At 43.6% G+C, this 10,590-nt stretch overlaps 1 protein-coding gene across 1 annotated transcript; it reads left to right on the top strand.

Moving 5' to 3' along the window:
• Positions 1 to 837: 837 nt before the first annotated feature.
• On the top strand, positions 838 to 9,167 carry gpnmb (glycoprotein (transmembrane) nmb). The gene is made up of 12 exons (XM_017424078.3): positions 838 to 1,096; positions 1,940 to 2,095; positions 2,182 to 2,343; positions 3,067 to 3,240; positions 3,321 to 3,482; positions 3,563 to 3,880; positions 4,865 to 4,924; positions 5,045 to 5,245; positions 5,701 to 5,806; positions 5,953 to 6,173; positions 6,275 to 6,365; positions 6,496 to 9,167. Exons 1-12 carry the CDS (start codon positions 1,027 to 1,029, stop codon positions 6,647 to 6,649), a joined length of 1,875 nt encoding a protein of 624 aa, XP_017279567.1. The 5' UTR covers positions 838 to 1,026; the 3' UTR covers positions 6,650 to 9,167.
• Positions 9,168 to 10,590: the final 1,423 nt, after the last annotated feature.

Genomic DNA, 10,590 nt, shown 5'->3' with positions numbered 1-10,590 from the left:
TAGAAACTTCCATCCAACGTTTCCATTAAATCACTGACATCCTCCACCAGTGGATTTATTTTATTAAAACCGTTTTTTAAAAATGGTCGCATTCTCCCTTTTATTTTTTGATTTGTTTTTTTGGAGGGGGCGGGGGGGGGGTGATCGGATGCATGAGCTCAGTGCTGTGGCCCTTTGCTGCCGTTTCCCAACCCTCTTGTGATCCGATCAGATCAAGATCACATGCTGAGCGCCACCGTCCCTCTTCCTTCCGCTATTCGGGGCGCGCGACGCGTGTGGCGCAACCTGTGCGCGCGCGGACCCCGCGGGGGGGGTGGGGTCCACGCCACCAAAACCAGAAAAAAAAGCAACTCATAATTAGTCATAGGAGCAGCTGTCACGCGAGGACTTTTATTAGAAGTGAAATGTAAAGAAAAAAGAGCCGACATTTACAAGCAAAAAAGGCACGAGGCCAAACCACGCGCGCGTCTTTTTGTATCAATTAAATTAGGTTGTTTTATTACTTCAGTTCTTAGCGCAACAAAATGTATTTTTAGCTCCAAAAACGAGATCTGGTTAGAAAACATCGATCAAAACATTTAAAATAAACTAACAGAATTCAAATATTTGTGCTCAGAAAGAGATGTTGTGAATAATCTACCTGACAAAAACTCCCTCACATAACGATACAAATAAGCAAATCATTATAAAACTAACAAATAAATGCTCCTATGGATGACTGCTGTCAGTAGATTGTTTTTTAGAGGATTTTATCATAAAGCAGAGGGAAAAGAGGCAAAGAGGAAGTGGACATCCGGGTACAAGTGCTCTCTCGTGAGTTTCCAGGAGTCTAATGGGTGATGAGGTGCGCCTCGTTTGGAAAACATCACATGGTTTGTTTTGGGTTGGTTTTTTTGTTTTTTTGTTTTTTTGCGCTCGGCGGAGCGGATTCAATTAAAGGCCGTCGCGCCGCGCAGAGGGAGAGGAGCAGAAGGAGAAGCAGGAGGACAGGAAAGAGTCTGACAAGCCTTTGAATCCGTCCACCAAATGGAGACCCTACCGTGCGTTTTGCTCCTGGCCTGCGCCTGGCTGCTCTCTGGAGCTGAAGGACGGAGAAGTAAGTCTCTCTCTTTTTTTTTTTTTTTTTTTTTTTTTTTTGTGACAGTTCGGAAAGATTTGTGCTGAAAACGTTTGGATGAGTCCTTTCAAGGCAGCTAGGAGTCCAGATGTTTCATTCTTTCTTTATTTTCCCCAAAGTTTCTGTCAGATATCTGACATCCTGCCCTGCATTCAGAGTCCCATGAATCTAATTAGGACTGCAGATCATCCACCCTCAGATTCTTCACACCTTCACAAATAAACAACACCTAACCCATTACTTTTAGATTATTATACCCCATTAATGTTATATAAAGAGTCTTATGTGGCATTAACTGAATATAAAACTATCTCTGTTCTGATAAATGAAACATTGTTGAATTATTTAAAGTTTTTTTTTAAGTGAAATTATTGACATTTTAAATGGTTGCCATACAACTAGATGATTTTTATGCTTTATCTCCAGCAGATAGTTGGGCTGTTTTTCCTCTAATTGAATTATGCCAATGGAATTTGTTGTTTTCTGTCCAGTTTCAAACCGTTTCTTTGTTTTTGCTCAGGCCGAAACAAGATCTGTGGGTTCGAAAGGAACATGAACATTTACGGAATAATCTTTTTTTTTTTTTTTTCTTTATTATTGGACAGGATAAGATGAACTGTTTTGAGACGTGTTTTTGTTTCCCTGTATGGTAAATTGACCATTTAAACCAACTTATTGCTTGTATTCAGAAATAAGTTGCATTTTTTTTGTTTCCCTGCACCCAAAGACGCCATGCTAAAACAGCCAACCTTTTTCTCTGTTGAATAAATGACCGTTTTTGTCACGTCAGATGTGTATTGGCCTCTCTCTCTCTCTCTCCAGCGTACAGTGACATATTCCCTCACAAACACTCAGCGGCACAGAAGTCTCCATTTCCAGTCCCACCCATCCCTGGCTGGGAGCCTGACACCAACCCATGGGATGATTACCTCTATCCGCCTCTGAATTCCAAGCCGAGGGAGTACATGCATCACAGAGGTAAAAAAAAATAGGGATTTTTCCCCCCTTTTCTAAAATACCTGCACGTTTGTTGAGTATTAACTTTAACGTCCTCCTTGCTGCAGATAAACCCAAAGTCCGTCTGACGAGTGACAGTCCGGCTCTCATCGGCTCATCTGTGACCTTCACGGCCAAGTTGGAGTACCCGCCGTGTCAGAAGGAAGATGCCAACGGGGACCTTGTCTGGGACGAGCGCTGCGAGGACGGGACAGAGCTGGAGGCCTCAGGTGCTGCAGGAGGCCATCACAGGCCATGACCACCACATCCATACGCCGCTGGGACTCATAGGAACGCACAGAGTTTACTGAAATGCACATAGATGGTTTGGAAAGCAGCTTTTCCTCAATGTTAGACATCAAACACGCTCAAAGACTCATCATAGTGTGGTTGGCTGGACGCAGGCCTTTCAGATCTGTGTTTCACTCCCCAAAGAACTGAAGAAAATATCTGTATGTTTAGTTGCTAAAGTCTGAAAAAATTAAAAAAAGGCTTTGCAGTTTGGAACCGAAAGGCCAAACGATGAAGAAGAGACAGAACCACACATATCCGAGTCAGACAGCTTTATCATCCCTAACTGCGGTAAATAAAGCGACAGAAACAAGTCAAGGTCGAGACTAGAGTTGTTTGTCTGGGTGGAGCAGCCTGATAGCAGAAGAAATTAAAAAATTGAGTTAATTCTCCTCGGTATGAGGGTTTTCCAGAGAAAGTCATGTGTTTCTGCTGAACTCCAATCCCTTAAATCATTCAACTCTTCAGGCAGATGTTTCCCTGCACAAACAACCAGCAGATAAAAAAGATAAAAGCTTAAAAGGCTTTCAGTGCATAAGACACTATGGCAGACATAAATAAAGACTCCTGAAAGATTTGTTTTCAACTTCAAATTGCAGAAGAGGTGTCTCTCATTTTAGGTGTTTTTTTCCAACGCCTTTTTTTCTTTTTCTTTTGGACAGCCAACGGACAGGTTCGATCTGGTTATGTGTACAACTGGACTTCTTGGTTGGACGACTACGGCTTTGGAAAGTGTCCAGATGTGAAGAAATGCAACGTGTTCCCTGACGGGAAGCCGTTCCCTCAGAGCAGCAGCTGGCGGCGCAAGAGCTACGTCTACGTTTGGCACACGATGGGTGAGTTCAATCAAGCTGACAGATGCTGCGCTTCATGTCAGAGCTTTGGACTGAACCTGCCTCATGTTGGCCCGTTTTAGGTCAGTACAATGAGACGTGTGATGGCTCGTCTTCCAGCGTGACCATCAACACAACCAACCTCCCCCTGGGGGCGGAGGTCATGGAGGTCATGGTCTACAGGAAGCGCGAGCGCAGGAAGTACTCGCCCCTCGCCACTGACAGCACCGTCTACATGGTCACAGGTGGAGACGAAAAACCCATTCGACGTCATCTTTCAGACAAAACACAAGCTAGAGAACTAACAGTTCATCACGTCCCTCAGATAAGATCCCCCTGGCGGTCGACATCTCCCAGAAGTCCCAGGTGAACGAGTCCGTTTTCGTCCGTGCCGAGGATGTCGTCTTCAGGGTCCATCTCCATGACCCCAGCGGCTACCTGAAGACGGCAGCCTCTGTTGACTTCAAGTGGGACTTCAGCGACGGCAACCAGCTGGTGACGCACCGCGACGTCACCACGCACGCCTACAGCGCGCTGGGGCGCATGAGCGTGAGGCTGGTGGTGGAGGCAGCGTTTCCCGCTGAGTGCATGCCCACCTCCGCCGCCCCGACCGGGACGCATGTCACGTCCCCGCCTCACACAGGTACGGAGGCAGCCAGGTGGGATTCCATTAGACGTGCAAACGCAGTTAGAGAAGACCTAAAACAGTTGGATCGCTTCTAAATATGTCAACACGTACGCTGAAGCCATTAAAAGAAAAACAACATCTCGAGTGAAATCTGGAAAGATTATGAACAATTAGCGTCTTACCTGTTGCAGATAGCTCTTCGAATGACCTCCATTTGGAGAAATAGTTTAATCCGGACCAGACTGAGGAGCCAAAGGCTAGCTGGGCCAAAACCAAAGTGGATCCCTGCTTCTAACAGTTTTTGCATGAAAAGGTGGCAGCATACACTTTGGTTTTGGCGCCACCTGCTGCAGCAGAATTAGACTCCAGTCCTCCAAACTTAGGTCATTCAAAGAGTTATCCACCACAGGTAAGATATTGTTAACAACCTGTGCCTAATGTAAAATAAGCCACACCTGAAAGACAGGCAAAAACTGGTAAAGTAAGTTTTTATTTTAAAGATATAGTGTGCCCACTGCAGTGGACATCAGAACGTCATTCCTGTGAATCTGAGCCATGGGATAATAAATGCTCCATTGCATTTGGTGTAATTATTAGGGTTTTGTGCCATAAATTAAGTAAGTAATAGACTTGACCTGTCTGTGTGAATACAAAGCCAGTCTGTACGCCGTCAACAACAATTCATAGTAACGTTCTCGGTCTCTGACAACATGTTCCTTTCTTCTAAATTGAAGGAACACGGAACAAAATGGAGGGAATAGCTTCAAATGGCCCTTCTAGAGGACAGAAAGAGTTGGCTAGTTGTAGGAGCAGAGAGATACGCCTGTTTACAAATGTCCACCACAGAGGACAAATTGAAAATAAAGGACATGAACTTATTGTAAAGCCCTGACTGCAGGACAGTAGATCACTTTGACAAGTCTTGGTCAGCGACTCTAATATGATCAGAAGAGGAGCTGGTCGCCTATTTTTTTACTGTTTTTGTGTCTGCTCCACCAGAAACCTCTACAGCTCCACCTGGTACCCCCGCTGCTTCAACTACCATGCAGACGACACCAAGTGAGATTCCACGCTCTGCGCTGTGATGAGCTCACACCTTAACCTTTAAACCCCGTTGTTTTTGTGTCGCCTCTTCGGATTCGGATTCGTCCACTCAGTTCGCTTTGCTTCTCGTTTCAGCGCCAGCCAGCACCAGCCAGCCTCTCACCTCCTCCGCCACTTCCATGACGACCGGCTCCCCCACGACGGCGCCTCTCCCGTCCACTGCTTCCACGGAGTCCAGCGGCACCACCTCGCCGCCTCTCCGCGCCAGGCGTCTCAGCAGCGGCGAGTGTTTCCGCTACGCCTATGGGACCTTCACGGGCAACATCACCATCGTTGGTAGGTGGGAGGCTGCGGTCGCCGTCGTCACTCTGAAACGTGACGCCGCTGCACTCGATGGACGCATCATGTCAAACTGTTTGCCTTTAAAGTCACGAAGCAGAGTGGCCCTAAATGTTGTGTTTTGCTGTGAATAACCAAAATTGGACATTTACAACTTGCACATGCAGTGATTCAAATTAATTTTGTAAGGTGAATCCCATTAATTTGGCAGATTTATCATTTAACACCCAAATAAGCTCTGCCAATAGGAAAACTGCAACAAAATGGCTATAACTCAAACAATTTGACAAATATTGAGCTAAAATTCTGTGTGGTAGTAACTAAGATCAAACAGGTCGCACAGGAACTTTGTATAAAACTTTGGCTTGCAAGGCAGTGAGCAATATGCATTTCTTCAAGGATCGCTGCCTTCATCCTGTAAAGATACACGCTAATAGGTTTGTTTTCCCCAGAGCCAAAGCACCCGCTGAACAGCTGGCCAAAAAGTCGCATTGTGGATGTGTCAGCTGTCAGAGTGACCAACACGAATGTCAACTTCCGGGTGAAATGTCTGGGCAGGTGTGCTTCCGGTTGTTTCATTCAGATCAAATATTCCAGAATGTAAAAGATTTATCATGACGATGGCAGATGGATTAAAAAACCCCGGGAGAGGTAGGCCTGTTCCACCCGTGTCACTCCAACACCTTTCCATGTCCCGCCCTCAGCATCCCCACCTCGGCCTGCACCATCGTGTCAGACCCCAGCTGCTCTCACGTGAGCAGCATCTTGTGCGACGACGTGCCGCCGTCGCCGGAGTGCGAGGTGCGTCTGAGGCGAAGGTTCCTGGAGCCCGGCACCTACTGCGTGAACATCACCCTGGAGAACTCCAGCAGCATGGCGCTGGCCAGCACCACCGTCACCATCAGCAAGTCCCAAGATTCTCCTGGTTGGTAGTGAAAACGCGTCTAGATACCACTCATGTTCTTGAATGTTAAAACGAACCCGTGTACAAATTCTAATCTTTCTGGTTCTGTTTGTACCTCATAGGGCCTAAAACTCCCAACACTGCAGGGATGGTGCTCTCTTCCTGCGCTGTGATAGTGGCCGTCTTTGCAATTATTGCCTATCTGGTCTACAAGTGAGTGGTCTTCACATACACATCCTGTAAAAGTCTGAAAACCTTCACAGACAGAGCCTACATGCAGATTCAGTATTGAGAAAACCAAAAAAAATGTCTGCTTTTGTCTTTGCCCCTCCTTCTCTCCCAGGCGTCACAAGGTCTACCGGCCGGTCTGGAGGGCGGTAGTTGAGGACGCTCATGGCCGTGCTGCGGCTGGAGGTCACATGGTTCGCCTGAAGGAGGCGCTCTTTCCCTCCAACGAGGAGAAGCGTCACCTGCTGACAGAGAGACACCCTCTGTAGGAGTCGGAGAACAGCATCCGTTTGGTGTTCTCCAACTTCAAATGAAAAGTCAAAAATGCAGATTGTCAAGTAGAAACACTTAATCACTTAGGAACACACGTCAGTAAATGATACTAATATTACCTTTGAGTCTTTAAAGCAATAGTTCACATCTTTTAAAGTGGGGTTTTGTGGAAAGACTATGAAAAATGAATATCTGACCAGTCGTAGAAAGTTCATTTAACAGGCTGAGTTTTGAGAGGGTTTAATTTTGACCGAGCTGGCAGCTAGTCTAACATAAATGCTGCATTAAAACAGCTCTGATCTGAATTTCACAGTCAGTTTCGCCTCATACGGTTATTCTGGCAGAAATATTGTGACGGGAGTAGTTTCAAAATGGCAGCTGCCCACTTTGGTCTCGGCCCTGCTCAGACTACCTGTTATCTTGTCAGCTCAGTCAGATTTAGACTTATCGTTTGTTCATCACTCTTCCACAGAACCCCACTTTCAAAGACCTGAAGTATCACTTTAAGAGCCTTTGCTAGTGCTAAAGCAGTATATGATTTGTGAGTTTAATTTAATTACTAAAGAGGTTGTTTAATTAATATGTAACTGCTGTATTGATATTGAAAAACTCCGTTTGGTTCACGTTATGCCCGTGTTTGGTTAAATAAGTGTTTTCCATAACTTCCTGCTTTACAGAACTGCTCAAGTAATTGTATAACTTTTTTTTGTCCCCCGTAGTGGGGCCTTTTATTCACTGAAGTAAATTAAGATGAGCTTTAAGATATAAGACTCAATAAAAACTAACCTAAAAAAAATGTGTCTAAAGAAAAGTGGTGAACCAACAGCTTGTCTGTTCTAATAAGATATTTTACAGTGGAGGTCTTAATTCATTTAATGCATTTTCTCATCCTCTTTTGGAAATCTTTGAGATACAGATTTCTGCCAAATAACTTTCCATTGTGTGTTGGTGCAAGGCTCAACACAACTGTTGCGGTTTTTATTTATTTATGGAAAAGTCAGTCAGAAAAGACATTAACTGGCTTTCAACAGTCATCCTTTAGAGCAATTTTAATTTGGATTCATAGTTTAATAGTTTTCTTGTTTGGTTGATAATTATTGAGTACTTCCAACATTTACAAAGTTGTTTAGCTTAACTAATATAGTTAATAACGCAGCTTTTAATGAGTAAAACAGTTTACCTTAAAGTTTCGAAGAGAACAAATAACTCAAACATAGCAATACATCACTGTGTTGCTGTATAAAATTATAGAAACAACTTGTTTTGTTTTTCCATTTTATTCAGAGGCATTTGACAAGTGGAGCTGTGTGTTTGTGTGTGTGTGAGTGAGAGGGGGAAGGTGAAGGGGCACAAGTATGGTTCCAGAAACAGGTGGGGTGGGAGTGGTGGGGGTGTTGGGAGGGATTATCATGCTTAAGTACGATCACTTTACCATAAACAGAAATTCAGTCCCTCACGTTAGTCTCAAACCAAAAGGAGGTTCCACTTTACACAGCCAAGAAATGCTAACAGATGAAATCTAACGAATCAGCGAGTGTAGCATCTGTGAAAGACCAAAAAGGGGGGTGAAAAAAAAAAAATGAAAAGACAGGACTTGTATTTTGAAGTCTTACAAATAAGAAAAGGTCAGGCCCTTTTTTTTTGTTTGTTTTTTTTTCTTTTTTAAAAAAAAGAGAAAAAAGAAAGAAAAATTGTCTTAACTATTGAAAGCAAAATTAAAACAATGATTTTACTTTTTCACAGGAAAAAGAAAAAATAAAGAAGCAAAAAAGTTCAAATACATGTAAGCCACACCACCAAAAATCGAAAAGCAGAAAGAAATAACCATTGAGGATTTCAGCAAAGCCGTAAGGAGCATATTTATATCTGTAGATAAACACCGGCAAATGAAAACATCTATCACTTTCAGTTATTCTCATTTCTAAAGAGTTCATGATTTTAGGTTTCTTATATCTGGGGGATTGTGGGGGATGCATAAATGTGGTGGGGGGAAGGGGAGTAAACTAACAAATAGAAGAATGCCTCTAATTCAAATACGTGTCTAAAGAGGTAGATCAAAACAAACTGGAGGAGGGCGAGTTGGGAGGAAATGCGCAGGAAATTAGGAGTAATCATTTTAAGTGTCACTTGTGCCTCTCGGTTAAGCGTGGTGGCGCGCCCAGGTTAGAAAGAAGAGAACGGGGAACTGAGGTATTGGTGCGCGCTGGCACTCAGTGGGGGCAGGGTGAGGCCATTAGAGCCACAACAACCCCCTCGACCCCCTCAGCTGAGGTAGACTGCGTTCTACTGTGGAAGCATGGATACACTCAAGCACTTTTACCACAATCAATATATTTACATTCGGTGTGGAAACAACTGAAATAAATGTATATTTTCCTTTAAGGGTTTGGATTCATCTCTTTGCTAAAGTCGGGGTTCATTCACAATTGTGTGTCTTAGTTTGCTTTCCCCCGTGATGAGCAACGAAAATCAAATACATTTGTATAAAAGAGACTGCGAAGATCAAATTATGTTCCTAAAGCACAAAAAAGAAAAATCATCGGTGTGACTCCCCCTACCCTCACCATGCGATGACTCTAGATGGTCGGGCCACTCGGGCCGCTTGCTTCCAACGTAAAAACAGTTTGGCTTGGCCGAGGCGGCATCGTCAAGACGGTGGGCAAGTGACCTGGAACCAACAGACCAACGGGAAACAAAGACGCTCTGACAGCTACGGGGACGACCCATTAGTCTTACTGCAGCAGCAAACACAGGAAGGTGAAAAAAAAAAGAAAATAAAACTGACAAAATTAAAGTACCAATAATGATTTCAATGGTGAAACTAAATGGCATTGCTGCAAATATGTTTGGTTGGCATTACTAGCGCGTGTTAAGCTGTTCTGTACTTTTTCTTTGAAGAAAAAAAAAAAACAAACAAAAAAAAAGAAAGATGGTAGACCCTCAGGGGGAAAAACTGAGGCAATTTTCTCTCTATGCTCCTGTCAGCCGCCAGCTGAGAGGGCGCCAACTCTTGCTCTGGGGCTGCTATTGACAAATAGACTTTATGTACAGGGTCACCTGAAGTCACACATACGCGTGTACAACGCCACCCTAAAGCACCAGAGTTGAAGGCAAGGTCAGTTGGCAGCTGACCAAATTTTAAATTTTCTTAAAAAAATAAAAATGTTCAAAGACTATCAGCTTTATAAAGTATACAAAATACCAAAAAGAAAAAAAAAAGAAACAAAAAAAAAAAAAAAAAAAAAAAAACTTTTTCCCATATATAATCATTTTTTTCTTCTCTGAGGTACTAAATCCTGAGGTAGTTAAACAAAATGCATATTAAATCGATCTTTTTTTTTCTTTTTTTCTGGGCAGCAGCAGTTCGGCACAATTTCCCAAAGTGTCAGTCGTAGTGCTGCCTTCTCTAAATATATATATTTATATATTGATCTATTTATATAGGTTTATCTATAAAATGCATCCGAATTTTTAAAAAAATGCCACTATCATTACAAGGGCAGGATGCCCGATATAATCCACCCTCTCGGGGTCAAGAATCTTTCCCCTAAACACGGCCCACTCAGCCAGAGCCAACCCTCGCCCCAAATAAACCTCTCTGTTGGTCCAACTAGGACCTAGCAATGCCTTTTTCCCCCCCAAACAGAAAACTTATGAGAAAGCTTTAACCAATTAAAAGAAAAACTAAATCTGAAGTCAACAAAAACATCTTGTGTTTAAGATACCACACCATAGGGGGTGATAGGAGGGGGGATCCTTCTTTTCTTCTTTGTGTTTAAAGTAAAAAGGGAACAAAATTACGAAAAATGAAACTAATTAACACACCCATGAGGGAGGAGAGCGGTCAACAGGTGCGTACATGTGAGGGCAGATGATGTTAGCAGCCCTCAGAGGTACATTCTCACAAACGATGCAGAGAGGTGAAGTGGGGGGGGGG

The sequence above is a fragment of the Kryptolebias marmoratus genome, linkage group LG5 (assembly GCF_001649575.2).
Source record: "Kryptolebias marmoratus isolate JLee-2015 linkage group LG5, ASM164957v2, whole genome shotgun sequence".
Lineage (NCBI taxonomy): Eukaryota > Metazoa > Chordata > Actinopteri > Cyprinodontiformes > Rivulidae > Kryptolebias > Kryptolebias marmoratus.
This window is presented reverse-complemented; position numbering and strand designations above follow the sequence as displayed.

Excerpts from the sequence above, each read along its gene's own strand:
- gpnmb (XM_017424078.3), top strand. The coding sequence starts at position 1,027 with ATGGAGACCCTACCGTGCGTTTTGCTCCTGGCCTGCGCCTGGCTGCTC. Across the intron at positions 3,881-4,864 it reads CACGTCCCCGCCTCACACAG|AAACCTCTACAGCTCCACCT; the intron begins GTACGGAGGCAG and ends CTGCTCCACCAG. Across the intron at positions 4,925-5,044 it reads TACCATGCAGACGACACCAA|CGCCAGCCAGCACCAGCCAG; the intron begins GTGAGATTCCAC and ends TTCTCGTTTCAG.